The sequence below is a fragment of the Xiphophorus couchianus genome, chromosome 7, assembly GCF_001444195.1.
Source record: "Xiphophorus couchianus chromosome 7, X_couchianus-1.0, whole genome shotgun sequence".
In the NCBI taxonomy this organism is placed as follows: domain Eukaryota; kingdom Metazoa; phylum Chordata; class Actinopteri; order Cyprinodontiformes; family Poeciliidae; genus Xiphophorus; species Xiphophorus couchianus.
In genome coordinates, this window is record NC_040234.1 from 20,347,660 (window position 1) to 20,363,154 (window position 15,495).

General features: G+C 35.9%; 1 protein-coding gene across 1 annotated transcript in view; it reads right to left on the bottom strand.

Annotated features, from left to right (window-relative positions):
- map2 (microtubule-associated protein 2) overlaps positions 1 to 15,495 on the bottom strand; it is an 84,821-nt gene that overhangs the window by 34,001 nt on the left and 35,325 nt on the right. Inside the window, 2 exon segments of the mRNA XM_028021906.1 lie at positions 4,382 to 4,647; positions 13,650 to 13,779. Of these exon segments, the coding sequence (XP_027877707.1) occupies positions 4,382 to 4,592 (211 nt within the window). The 5' untranslated portion in view covers positions 4,593 to 4,647; positions 13,650 to 13,779.

Consider the following 15,495-nt stretch of genomic DNA (forward strand, 5'->3'; position numbering starts at 1 on the left):
CTGCTTTTCAGTTTCCATTCTCTGAAAAATGATATAAAATAGTCTCAAAGTACAGCCAGCAGTCATCTCTTGTATAAAAATGCAAAAGTTATCTATGTTGATTTAGCTCGAGTGGTTTGAAGACTTGATAACATAAGCGGCCAATGGAGACAAGAGATGCAAATTTATGAAGTTGTCTAGAAAAGCAAGCCCTAATTTCCTGCCTCAGCAGTTCCAGAAGTTATGTCAAAACAGCCGATTGTATATAACAGGGTTTGGCCAGGTGATGTTTTTTGAAAGGACTCTCAAAATCAACTTTTTTAACTCATGGATCACATTATGTCAGTGAACAAACCCAGCAATGTATAAACACAATGTATTTACATTTACTTCTGGGGAACTGAACAACTTAAAGCTCTTTGGAAGCTCTGAGTCAGCAATCACCACACAAAACATAATATTGTTAAGGAATTATTTAATAATATTGTTAATATTCCTGTGTTATAGCTACTAAATCCACATTCAAGATCTGCAAGAGAGAGAACATGAGAGATCTCAAATTTGATAGCAGCTGGCAGCAGCAAATTTGATAGCAGCAGGCAGCCAACATGTATAAGCCTACTGGTTACTATAGCAACAGACCAGAGTCACCGTCTCAGGTCAATCTGATGTCAGAGGCAAGACACATGTCACAGGATGTATAATGCTTACGAGTATCCAGCTACCACTGCTAGAACATATAGAACATTTTAAATCAGTTGTTATTTCGTATGTTGAATAGCTTTTCTAAAAATACAGAAATACTTAATACTAATTTAGTTTTTGGGGCTTTTTCGGTTATTTTCGGCAGGTATTTTGTTTGTAATTTGCATAATCACGCAAAACATTGAAACATGAATTTTGTTTCAAGTGCTAATACTTTCAAAACCGCTCCACAACATTGACAACATTGATGACATTGACCTGCGATGGACAAGGTACATCTCCAGTGTTAAATGTCCATCAACATAAATGTCCTCAATTACTCTCTACACTGGCTGCATGTGTGTGGTGCGAGAAATGAAAGGAAATTAAAAATACTTTACAGAGATAAAAATATTTTGTTGTGTGGCTGAAATGATGGAGAATCTTAATCATCACAGATTGAATTACCAATATCAATTGAAATCAATTCAATTGTTTGATTGTGCTTTGTGCCTATGAGATGGACTACTTTGATACAACTTTTTCATTTATAACTGGTGAAAAAAATGGAAATTTTATCTCTTGTACAGCATGTAGTTAGATCAGAGTTTGGGAGTAAGAATTGAGGTAGGTTTGGTGGAAACAGACAGGTGTGTACCATCCATGACACAATCTATTGCAATGACTGAAAAATTAACCAATGAAATAAAACGTTTCCATACTGTCATGCCATAACCAATCACTGACTTCCATGCCATTACCAAACTCTGGTACTCATACTAATGATTGATGGCAAGGTGACACCTGATTAATTTGAGAAAAAAATAAATTCTCCCTTTAGTCAGGCTGCTGTTGGTACAAAGTATGTTGGTAAAGACAAAAAGTGACCAAGTGAATACTCAATCCATTATGTTTTTTCATGTCATATCTGTTTTTCTATTTTCGCTACGCCACAAAATATTGTTTCATATTGTTGTTATAGTTACTAAAAATGGGTTAGACTATGTGGCGTGTCTCATCACACAGTTGCAAAGACAAGTGTGTTGGAATTAAGATTCATGATTACAGTGTGACTGCCTGTCTAAAAGTATTATCATGCAATATACCACTATGAATAAATTTATATCTGAAGAAATGAGTGAACCTTAATTGTTTCACATGGTAAACTTACCTAATCATAAAATATGAACACATGAAAGGTAACTAGCAATAAAAAGTTGAATAACTATTATCCAAGAACCTTTAAATTATTTAACAGACATCAGCATTTACTGATCAGGACCATTTAAGGTGAAGTTGATTAGTTTCCCTTCAAATCTCTACAAATTATATTACATTGTTACTGCAAAAGACATTCTGGATTACATTTCCTTCCTAATTTTATTATTACCTTCTAAAAGATTGAGCTCGTTTCTGTTTACTTAGGTATACAGTCCAAAGTGAACAAACAGATCATTTATTTTGCAAGTAAAATATCAATGGATTTATTTTTTTTTTGAGAAACATTAAGATTGTGCTTACATCAGCTAAATCACATACACATCAGTCAAAGATTCTTTATACTCCCAAATTCATGCACCCCAAACTCTCTCTAGCTGTTCTTCTTTCTCATTAACTAACTCTGTTCCCTCCTCCTTCTTTTCTCCTTTTTTTTTCCTGGCCACTCATAACATGGCTGACTGACTTTTTCAACTTTCTTTCAAAGGAAAGTCAAGAGGACAATTTTGTGCTTCACTGGTTCTCACGGTGACTGAGGAGCTTTTCAGGGGGAGAGAGGGCCTAGTGAGAACCAACATCAACCCTTCTGTCACCCGCCCTGCCCCACTTAGCCCTCACTCTGCCCTGCTCTGAGGAGATGCTAATGAAATGAGACAAGATGCAAAGCAGACAAACAGCTTCACATGCCGCTGCTGAAGTGGTGTGTAAATTTTACTCATATAAAATTGATATACAACTTAAAACTATTATTACAGATAATATGTGAAAGATGTTTTGAAACTGAAATTATTTGTAAGCAGTCATCTGTCATTTACAACACCTTGCAAAGATGGTGTTGTGGCTGTAACATTTTCTCATATTATAGCTACAAACTTAAATATATTTTACAAAACAATCAAAATCTGCAAAGATATTGGTATCTACATAAATTAACAGGTAGGGGATGAAAGTAGTATTCACAGATGCAACCAAGAATCCCATATGAACTCTGCAGGTTGTAGTTCAAGTTGGAGAAGATTAAGATTAATCTTAATCTTTTAGCTGTGCAGTAGACAAATCTGGCCTTCATGAAGCAGTTGCATTTTGAATAAAGATACATTAGTAAATCAAAATCAAAAATCAAATAAAATTTTATTTGTATAGCACATTTCAGCAGCAAGGCATTTCAAAGTGCTTTACATCATATCAAACACAGAAACACAATGCAACATAGAATCAACAATCAAAACATGACATTAAGTCAAGTTCCATCATTAAATTTGTAATTGTTTACGTTTCAACTACAATCCTAAACAGGTGGGTTTTTAGTTGAGATTTAAAGGAAATCAGTGTTTCAGCTGTTTTACAGTTTTCTGGAAGTTTGTTCCAAATTTGTGGTGCATAGATACTGAATGCTGCTTCTCCTCATTTGGTTCTGGGGATGCAGAGCAGACCAGAACCGGAAGACCTGAGAGGTCTGGAAGGTCGATACAACAACAGTAACGGTAGTAACGGCTACTCTCTGAACCACTGTAATCATCATTAAGAGCTGGTATCTGTAAAAACCCCAATAATGGAGACAAGAGATGTAAAATTAGCTCCATCAGCACATACTAAATTCCTTTGTCTGTGGCAAACTGGCTTTAAAAAGAACAAAGGTTTTGAGAAAATGGTAGGGGAATTGTTGCCATAGTTACACTACTGGCACCACTGGTTGCCAGTCTGGTCTTCTGGCTGTGAGTGAAGACAGGGTTTGGCCAGAACAGAGAAATACTTTATGTGTTAATTGCAGCATTGTTAATAACAGTATGTATCCTAGTGAGTGCATACTGTATGTAGCACAACACACAGCTTTGTAAAGAGTGAGTACACTTTCAATTCAGCTTATTCACTTCAGTTTAAAACTACTTTATCAATCCCAATGGGGAAATTAGGTTAAGTCAAAATCAAAAAATAATAATAGTGCTCCCTTATTTAAACACACATATAAAACTTCAGCAAAAATGAAATGCATACAAAGTCAAAAAAACATACATAATATACATAACATACATAAAAACATAGCTAATATACTGTATATCCACAGATTTTAAAATGACCAAAGCATAGCAGCCACTTAGCCAAAACATGACATCATAAGAGGATTCTTAGCATATTATTGCACCAAATCAATAATATTTGAAATAATTGAATAATTATTTCAATTATTTCAAAATAATTCAAATAAAAACTAAAACCAGACTGGCACATTAACAAATGTTAATCTACCCAGCAGTAATTCTTGCTGCTTGAAGCAAACTGTCATGAATCAAAACAGTGCTTCTGACCTGATTGTTTTGTGCTGTAACCAAGGACTTTTTCAAGCATGGGATTGATGAACACTGCTGGCCTAATGCTCAAGTATTTTACCTCATACACTTTTGCAGTGTAAAATATTTCCATAGTTTACACTTTGTGCTCAAAAAAAGGAAATGAAGTTCGAGAGATAAATGTAAATACAGGAAATCTGAGGGCATTTTACCTGCAGTGATAGCGGGAGCTCCAGCTAGTTCGCCATTAAATCCATTCTCCCTTGCAGTGTAAGGAGCGGTGGTCATGTGGGCCCCTCCAGGCTGGCAGGTCCGGTAGGCTGATGAAGAGTAGCTGTTTGCTCCATGGGTGCCGCCAGGTTCTTGCCCCCCTGATGGGTCCCACTGGGGGGCGCTGTCTTCTGGTTGTCGACTGTCTGCCATGCTGTTGCTAAATAGCAGCTGGCAAGACCGGGCAAGGGGTTGGGAATCTCAATTTCTGGGTTAGAGACAAAAGGAGATTCAGGAGTGAGGTAAGAACTGCAATATTAGTGATGTTACATAAAGGAGAATGAACAGTCTCCAGCTCTAGGACGCACTGCATCAGTCACATTCACAAATCTCTTTTTGTCAGTCATAATCCTGGCCCCATCACCAACGCTTCACTGTCAACACTCATCTAACTATGGATGTGTGCTTGTGAATTTTTTTGTAGGTGGTGAGTCGTTGGGTTTGGCTGTTGGCTGGCAGATGACAACCTCTGTAAAAAACAATATTGATTTCCATGTGCGCTGTGTAATGACTCATGCAGTTAGTGGGTCAGGTGGAATAAACAACTGGTAAAAATGAACAGACGAGACACTGAGTTCTAGGCAATCAAAAAGGGCTGATGTAAGGGAGACTTTGATCAGACGAGCAGTGGGCTCCAGGACTCAATATTCTACAAATTTATTATCAGTTTTTCATCAGATAATGGACATTTTATCATTCAACATTTATCATTTCAACATTATTAGCATCTAGTCAGATGTTAATGTTTTTTATATTTTCTTTGTTTTATTTTACATTATGAAACATGTTGCTGTAGCTGGTTTCCTATTCTGCCAGGTGGTAAACAGCTGTTTCCATCTACCATCTGGACAAACCTACATCAGTTTAAAACTAGCTTAAAATATATAAGGACTGGAGTTAAATACAATCCTTTAAATCACAGTAAGACAAAGTCCCAAAAAACAGAAATGTAAACAAAATGTTCTTTAACATAAGGCTTGACAAAAGCTCAAGTTTTGATGTGGAAAAGACACTATCTCAAAATAGAATTAATATAAAAACACTTTTCTTTTCAGAAATTGTTTTTTTTTGTCTTTTAAATAATAAAATATCAAATTAAGACAAGAAATTCTGACAATTTTTTGCCCTTATTTTTTTCCTTACAGACTTGGCTAAAATCCGATTCATATAAACGCTGATAATGTAAAATATCAGCAACTTTAGCTTGCAGTAAATCAAACTTTATACCTTATGTGTACACAGAAACCATCTCATTGCTGATCAAAATTGATCAACAACCAGGGAGAGAAGCTGAATGCAGAAAACACTGATGAGTCTGCGTAATCAAAGACAAAATAAAGGAATGATTTACAGGACTGCCACGAAGCAAGCAATAAATAAAGATGAGGTTCTCAACTTGTCTTTATCACATGTGAGAATGATAAAAGTTAAAAAACAGATGTTGATTTTTTTTTTCTTATTTATCTATTTTTTTACTGTTGTCCTAGTTTTTAATGAGGCAGTTCCAGTCTCAGGCGACACAAGAAGCACATTCAATTTACCGCAGTCTAGCAGTAAAAGGGCTGAAGCAGAGATAAACAAAGGGCGCAGTGGTGGGTTTTACAGGAAGATAAGTGGCTGGTAGTACCTGAGCTGTGCGTAAGCGTTTGTGTTGAGGTAATTTGTCATTTAGCTCTGCAGTCCACAGAGATCCTGAGAGTGAAGGGAAGCCTAATGGAGAAAACAGGAGTCAATAACTGCAGCCTGAACGCAAGGCGATGCTACAGTGAGCACTACTCACTGAATTCACAGTACAAACCATACTCCTGATTAACGTCTACTCACATAGATTACCTAGCAGAATGTAACTGCAACTGGTAAAGAAGAGAATGTTGCTGGTATCTATGAAAAGAGTGAAAGTAAAGGTTTGCACACATTTTTTGTAATTATTTACAGTGTAAAAGAAATAAAATATTGTTTATAAATTGTATAATTGTAAACATAATACACTGGAACTGACGTTTTCTAAAAAGCAATTAGTCAACGAGAGGCGAAAACCCTTTTGGAATGAATAAAATAAACTAAAGAAGCTTAGAGTATTTTTGCTAATAAGGGAATGTACAAGTGGGGAAAGTTGGAAAGACATTTGTTTTACAGGTCTGAACTAATTCAACAAAGTAACACTGCTTTGTCCACAATGTGTCTCTATAGTAGTGATTATGCTGAAATATTTTGTGGAAAGTCTTAAGCGCCAAGTTGAGCGGCTCGTCCCTTTGCAGAAAGGCTGCTGCAATCTGGAAACGCATATCTTCCCCCTCTTTTAATGCATTCAGTAGATTCCAGAATGCATTAAAAATTGTGAAATCAAACCAATGCAGAAACATATCTGATTTTCAGAGCAAATATTCTTTGAAGGCACGTACTGCCACTCCAACCCATGCAAAAATGTGTAGGTGGAATGGATTTTAAAAGGGGAGGAAAGAAAAAGCAAAACTACAATCAGGATTGCTATAACTATCTGAAGGAATAATTCATGACAAGTTCACAGTGGTTAACTTGGAAACAGAATTAAATATACCTCTAACTCATTGGAAGTTTGTAATATTTAAAAAAATCATTCATAATTAAACCCCGCTAGATGTGTTTCCTGAGAGGAATAACCATGTAAGCAATCACAATCCTGGGCAGTTGTGATTGCTTTAATTTGTATCTCAGGAAATAAATGTTGTGAAATAATCCGATTTTACTGCTTATTATATTTCTTGAAAGGCTTGATTCAATTAATTTCAATTCAATTTATTGTTTGTCAATGAGAATTAATGGGTAATTGAGAGGGTTTATATCTCTACAGAGACAGTAATGGCAGAGGTTAGCAAAAAATGTTGAGAAGATTAAACTTAGAAAGAAATGCTGAGGACTCTCCAACTGCAAGGCTCCATATTTAGTTTGAGGTCCATCCAAAAAGTCCTAACTCCCAACCAGGGTCATTTCCAGGGTCGTACTGTGGGAACTTCCTTTTTGCATCCTTTTCTTTGATTGTGCAAGTCAATTACCTCTTCAGTAACATGCAATCTGTTTATGCAATCTCTGTAAGAAAATTACTGTAAAACAGTTTTGAATTGTTGATACCCAAAATTCCTACCACTCCAGGAAACGCTGTACCACCATGGGGAGCAGGATGACTCAAGCCGATATAGAACATCAATAATGATGAAACCTTAGTTGATTTACAAAGGTGTATTTTTTCCTGTCGTTGAGTACATGTGTCATCTCCATAGTTCCTTGTATGCAATGTGTTATCTGTTTGCCATTGCATCCATGGAAAATCCACATTTGAAAAGCACTTCATAGATTGGAAGAGGTATAAAATACAGACTTTAGGATGCTGTTCTGGTGCTCTGAATGTGTGCCGTCTGTCTGGTGATGAAGGTCACTTTGAGCTCTGGCTAATTTCCAGATGCACTAAGATCACTGTGAATGGTGGCCAGGATCAGAGTGTGAGTGGGGGAGGAGAGAAAGCACATTGATCTGGTTTTCTGAAAACCAGCAGAGCTCTGCACAAGATATTTTGCATACAATATGGTTTACAGTTTGTAATGAAGTAAGAGAATCATAAGGAAGCAAAATCTGATACAAAACAGCAGAAACCGGTATAGCACATCACTATTCTGGTCACAACAAAAACCATTGTTTTCATATAATCTTAAAATAAAAACTAGGCTGCAATACAGAGGTATTTTATTGATACTGAAAAAAACAGAAGGAGAAAAAAAATGTTTTTTTTCCCTCAGTACAGGTGCATCTCTATAATTTAAAAAAGCATATAAATAATAAAAAAAGGTAAAAATTCATTACATCAATGAAAAAAGACTGACTTCTGTTTATTTAAAAGATTATAGTTCACTTCTAATAAACACTCAATATTCAGTTTCTCCAAAATTTGAATTACTGCAAGACATTACAACTATATTGCATTTTTCAGAACATGTAGTCTCCTATATGACTGAGGCTATGTAAGATGCTAATGTGATAGTTTTTCCAGCAGACATCAGGTTGGTTGTAACTGGCATAAAGCCAACGGCACCTGGCCAGATGGGTTGGTTGATGCAGATAGGTGGTTTGTCTATACTTGGGAAAAATGGAGATGATTTATGAACCAATGAGCGGATTTGGGCCCTACTTTTTCTGCTTTAGAATACTTATTCAGACTTATGAACTGAACACCAGCTGAGGTATTTATTTCAATATAATCTCTCTACAAAATTGTCTTTATAATCTCATTAAATTCAAATATGAAATACATATTTCATGTAAAAATAACACATTTTTATGTTGGTCAACATGTAAAAACATTATGTAATATTAAATGTCTATTGAGAGACTGCATTTTTGTTTTTTATTGACTCTACAGGCACCAAAATGAATAGTAATAAACACTTGAACTATATAACTATGTGTAATCAATCTGTAAAACACATCAATTTAAGTTTTTAAATTGAATTTCTGAAATAGATTAGCTTTTATATAATATTCTAATTGACTGAGATGCATTTCATATAAATACGATGCAATTTCATTGCCTCACATTCCCATAAAGACATTATCTCATTGGTTGCCCCAATATTATGAAGTCCCTGGGCTGCAATACAAGGAAGACCTGCGAACACGTTTTATCCAGTGAAGCACAATTCATGCAAAAACAACAGAACTGCTGTCAAAAGAAGATACATTGCAGACACACCATTAAAAGTGCAGTCTAGACAAAACATGCACAGCATGTTTTTCATCATGCCCACTGCCTCAAAATAGAAATGGGCAGCCCATTTGGAGGGAGAATCTGAAAAAAATATATATATTTGATTTGGTTTGCATTTGTCACCTCTCAGAAGAACTCAGTAAAGTAGAAATCAAGTGTTTTGAAGTGCTAAAGTAAAAAGTCTATCTTTGTGATCACAGTTAAACAATAAAAGTTTAAAACACTGTCGACTTTTCATACTTGAAGTTCAACTGTAATATTAATTTAATTTAATAACTAAAGCTGTAAAATCCTTCAAAAAGAAAAAAAGGCTATTGTTACAGATGTAGTTTGTATTCTATTGCCAATTTTACAAACATTTACATAAATTATCTTTGATCAACAAACTATCAATAGACTAATCACATGCGGTTTGTCCTTTTATAACATCTCTTCAATATAATTATAGCAATTAGTAAAGCTAATTCTAATGGTGACATTATGCAGCTGTCAAAGGGTCCCTTAGGATTATTATGCAAGCTGAATTTTCTGGCAGTTCATTTCCAGGGATTTTGAAACTATTTTCTGTCGTGTCTGTGCAGCACAGACACAAAAAGAGTGTCCATCATCAAGAGATGAAGTTGATAAATTGTCATCCTTGCTAGAATATCTTGCTAGACGATTTTCCAGACAATGTAACGACTGAGCTGATAAAGAAATCAATTTTTCATGTCCATCAATCTTATTTGCTTCCTTCTCTTCCCGAGCACTTAGAGAGCTTCTTCCCACCTGTTATTTCTTCCTCATCCTCACCTGCCTCCTCCTCCTACCACCTTTGTTCCGCCTACTCACTCCTCCACCTTTCATCGGGCTTCAGCACTCTCATAACCGCGCTCTCCGTTGCCTCATCTCCCTCCTACGAGCTGAGCACTTTACATGCTGCCATCTCGCTGAATGTGTGTGCGTGCGTGTTGGGGTGTGTGTGTCGGGGTGTCCACGCGCATGCACGTCACACAGATGCTGCATTGCAGGGCTCTCTTCTGAGGCCCCTATCGCTGCAGGAGTCAGAGAGGCAAGGGATACAAGTTATTGTGCCTTGGAGTGTAACTGTGAATGTGCTCATGCACAATTTTATAAAGGAGTGCTTCAGGTTTGTTACTGTATATGAGCACTTAGTGTCTATAAGGAACTAGCAAGAATATATTAAATTATAATGCTTTGGGAAAATGTTTTTATTCCTTCATTTTCACACTGTGACAACCACAAACCTGTATGATTTCATGCAAAAGCCCATCCCAGCATCCTAGTCCAGTCCTTCAGAGCTTCTATCCTACAGCTCTCCAACACACCTGGATGAAATAAATGGCTCATTGCCAGGCCTCTGCAGAGCTGAATGACATGCCGATGAGGAAATTCAGTCATTTTATCCAAGTGTATCAGAAAAAGGATATATCCAACAGTTGCAGGATAATAGCTAGAGGAGTGGACTTGGGCACCCCTGTGATAGGCTAACAAAGTAAATGTAAAGTAAAAGGTATAGTGACCCTTGGCACCCCTGATCTAAATTTTACTGTGGCTCTAGTTGTGTTTATGGATATTGCTCAGCTGGAAGGTGAAACTCTTCCAGGCGTTTACAGTCTCACAAATGTCCTTCCATTATGGGCCTTTGTTTAGCTCAATGCATTTTTCTGTCAACTGTAACCAGCCTCCCTATACCTGCTAAAGATAAAGAGCCTGAAGTACAGCGCCGCCAGCACCTTGTTTTAGCATGAGGTTTGTTTAGGGTGATGTGCCATATTAGCAGTTTTTCTAAAAGATTTCAGCATAAGTTTTACAATCAGAGAATATTTAATGTTTATAAGTGAGGCTTTGTGTTTATGGAATAAATACATGTGCTGACAGCTAAAATCTGAGTTTCAAAAAGGTTAATGTTTTTTTTAAAGATTCATATAAACTACAATTATTTAATATACACTTCATGGGGTGGTAAAGATATGATAGCTTGTCCTTATTTGACAAGTAGTCATGATAAATCATAACACTCATGCTTTGTTTTCTTCAAGAATATTTTTTAAAATCCTAGGCTACTTTATAATTGAAAAAAATGAGCTTATCACTGAATTATGCTAATCAGTAATTTTCATCCTGACATGGTGACTTCTTAACTGGTCTCTCTCAAAATGTGTGAAAATGGTAAATATACAATTTTTTACATTACCTGGAATAAACAACTCACCCTTTTAAGACTTTTCTATACACTGTCAGTTTGTGAGAGCAATTTTTTTTCTGCAGCTGTAAGTAAAACGCAAATGCTGCTTCAGCAAATTTACATCCAAGAAATAAATGAATGTTGACATAAAGTGGTAAAACTTTTAAAGCAGTAATAAAGTGCACCTCTGAGCAATCTATCTAATCCAGTAATATGCCTAATCTAGAGATATCCTTTTTCTTGAAAATTTACCAAATTAATTTAGTACTGGTTGGCACGTTCACGCTGCGTTAGCAACCATTGCCTTGCAACAAAAGGTCAAATCCCAGCCTACAGAATTTTTCCTGCATGGAGATGCATGTTCTCTCCCTGCATGCATGAATTCTCAAGTACTCTAAAGCAATCCAAAAAGGATTTTAATACCTAAGCTCACTGTTGCCCAAATATAAACAAACAGAGAGGATGAGGAAGAGTAAACAAAGATAGACTTTAGAGGGACTTGGACCATATTTTCCCAGATGGAACAGATTCTTAAAACAAATTTCCCACCTAAGATTAAACCCAGTTTATCCAGAATGAAATTAACACACATGCATGCATGCACACACACTGAGCATTGTTTCTCATTCATATTTATCTTCTATTGCAATTTTCATTACATGATGGCAACATTTGGTTTTACTTCCTTAATTAATTCTTTCATATCTAATTAGATTAAATATAGTATTAGTTATACCTGGCTTTTTAAATCCAGGTAACAAGTAAATGTTTAAATTTACTTGTCAAGTAAATTTAAACATTTACTTGACATGTACCAAAACTATTTCAAATGATTTGGCAGTAATAAAATGTACATTGCCTTGCAAAATTACCAGTTTCTAAGGTTTGTGTCAATGGCAAAGAGATTTATGTGAGAAAGTTATAAGTCATGTTTGAGGTATGACAAGTAAGGCACTTTGGTCAAAAGAGAGCAAATTTTGGGGGTCTTTTTGGTTTACAAGCAAAACACTATAGGTGTTGGAAAACTAACACTGTACATCTATCTAAACGCACCCAATGGTGAAAACTAGTGAAATTTCCTGAACAAAAATAAATGGATCATTTCTGAGAGAAAACGTTTTGAGACTTTGGGATCTCTGTCAAGACTTTCCTAACAGACATAACTTAGGCTTTTTTGGCATTTAAAAATTGACAAAAATGTCAGTGTGCAGATGTGCAAAGCTGCTAAAGACATATCCCAAAATACCTGCAACTGTAACTGCAGTAAAAGATGGTTCTACAAAGTATTGACGAATGGAGACTGAAGGCAAATGCTGGCCATCATTTCATATTTTCATTTATAAAAGAAAATTAATCATTGTCATCCTATTTCACTCCACAAAAAATAAAGGTAAAAACAGAAAAGTGTTGAAATGTGACCAAATGTACAGAGTTTAAGAGAATTACACACGTTACAAGGGCAGGGAAATCTTTCTACATCATGCAACTATATTTAACTTGTCAGTTGAAAAATCTTGATGTTTTTACTTTTGTCACAAAAAAAGTCCACCTGACTGTTTTAACTATTTGTTTTACCATTTGACTTGACCGCAAAATGTTGTATCAAATGTAAACCATGCTGTTTTGTTCATTAATAAAACTTTGTAATAATCTGAATCATCATTTTGTATTTTGTGAATAATAGAAAGAAACCCACATCTACAGATCCTCATTCAGCAGCCAATCTTCAAGAATCCGATCCAACCTGAATACCTGCTGTCATTCTACAGGTTCACAAAACATATAAGTCATGAGAGCGTGACTGCTTTTCAGTGGGTCTTGGTGTTGATTGTCTCACTAAAGCAGCTCTCCTCTTCCCACTCAGTACCCGCTTCCCACTCATAGCTCCCAGCAGCCTGCACTCACATGTACATCCACCCACACAGCCATTTCATCTGCGGAGGTAGCAGCCATTCTTTCTGTCTTTGTTTCTCTTTCTCTCACTTTAAATGTTACTTTTTTCCCACTCTGACAGATATTCATCACATCTCAGTGCTTCAGGACAGATAAATGTGAGTCTGAGCAGAATTAGTTTGATGCAGTAAAATGGTTTTAGCTGGTGTTGACTTTTTAATTGTGTTGCACAAATTCCACATTGCTGCCAGCATGATGAGATGTGAAGCGCCATTTCTGTCACGATATTGTACCGAGAGTAATCAATAAACTGATTTCATTTTTGGTGAAAATGCTAATTGATTGTGACTGTAAAGAGAGTTGGCTATGTGTCCATATGAGGTTGAGTTCTTACCTCTTTATGTGGTCAGGGACTTTGGAGGATGAGTCAAGAAGAATCCAAGGAATCTCTGTTGCCCCAAAATGTCACAACATGGGAACTGAGGTTCTCGAAAAAGCCAAGTGATAAATACTCCAAGTTGGACCTGTTAATAATGACAACAAAAAAAAAACAAACTTTTTTTCCAATTTCAAGATCATGTCAGCCTCCAACTCAAGTTTCAAGTCTCAAAACGTTTTCTCATTAAGTGCATGTCATCTAGGCTACACTACACTGTGATGTATAAATAATCCATCCAAAAATGTTTAGAAAGATTCTACCTTTAAATTTTAAAGTGAACTCAGTCAGAGTTTGTGTTTTGATAAAATCATTATGGGATACACCCACTTCTTTTATTTATACTTTAATTTTTTAAACTAGTTACAGTGTTTTAAAATGTTCTATAAAGTTATGTTCCTTTAGTTTTTGGATAAAAATGGCACAAAGTTTTCCTCTCTTTGAAATGGAAAAGACAAAAGAACATGACGTTAACCTAAGACAGATGTACAAACAGTCACAGCAATAAAGTGATTTCCCACAAACGCCACAAAACAAAGATTCCTCACTAATTTGGAAACTCCGTATTTAACTTAATGACTCTCTGCATTATTCATGGTGTTGTGCATCACTGCTGCCGCCCGCCTGCTTCTCTACTGCTTTTCAGTGCCTACACCACCCCAAAATCCAACATACACTCTGAGGTCAGATTCTCTTGATGTCCAAGGGTTAAGATACTCATTGTGTTGTGACCGTGTTTCCCAGTCCTGGTTTTTCAAGGCACACTGCCCTGCATGTATTAGATGAGTCCTACTTTAACGCACCTGATTTAGATAATTGCAGTTCAGTAAGATAAGATCTGCGTTTTTAAACGCAAAGTAACCTGTGGCAAACCAGGCTGGACAAGGAAGTTAATCTGTCACCATGCAAACAGTGAGGACAACAGTGATCCAAAAATCACAGTTCAAGAACTTCAGCAGTTTTCATATTTGATTTTGTTTCTCCAAAAGCTGAAAAAAAGCTTTCTACATGTTCTGAGTGGGTGTGCCAATAAATATGGATGGTACTGTGTACATAGTAACCAAGACAACATAGATACAAACCTGGAATCATTAAATCCTTTGACGCACTCAGTTAGGAGATTAAGTTATTGTTCAGACTATTTTGAGTTATTTAATAACAGCGTAATTTTATGTGGCTCTAATGTCTTACTCATAAAGTATTGCCTCTCAGCTACTTAAAATTGGACTCGAACTTCTGCACTTCTGATTTCATGCTTTGATTTGCAAATATTTCCTTTAAAAAAGAAACAGCATGCAACTAATAGACTGATATGAACATTTTCTCCACTCTCATATTCACAGATATCAGTACATCAGTGACATTATAAAATGTACTGAATGATAGATCTTTATTAGCATAGACTTTACATTCTGATGAGCGTTGCTGAGGGAGTCAGCATTGCCAAGAGCCTTTTCTTCCATATATTAGAAAATGTCTCTTAATGTTCTCATATCACTGGATAAATGGGTGTTCTGAAGGATAAATGAAAGGAAGATATGGTTGGACGCATTGGATGGTAATAGAGTTAATTTATAAACGTGCAAAAGAAGCTTTATGCTCAAGTCTGAACTAAACTAACCCTTTTTTAAAAATGGCCACTAATTTTACTGAGATATAGGAATATTTAAAGTGCTGAAAAGTTCAGTTTTGAACATAAATGCAAGTTTTGAAATTCATGTAGCTTTGATGTTCTTTGATGTTCAAGACTGTGATAAGGTGAAAGTGAAAGAGCATGTCAGAAAAAATATTTCTGCTTGATGAA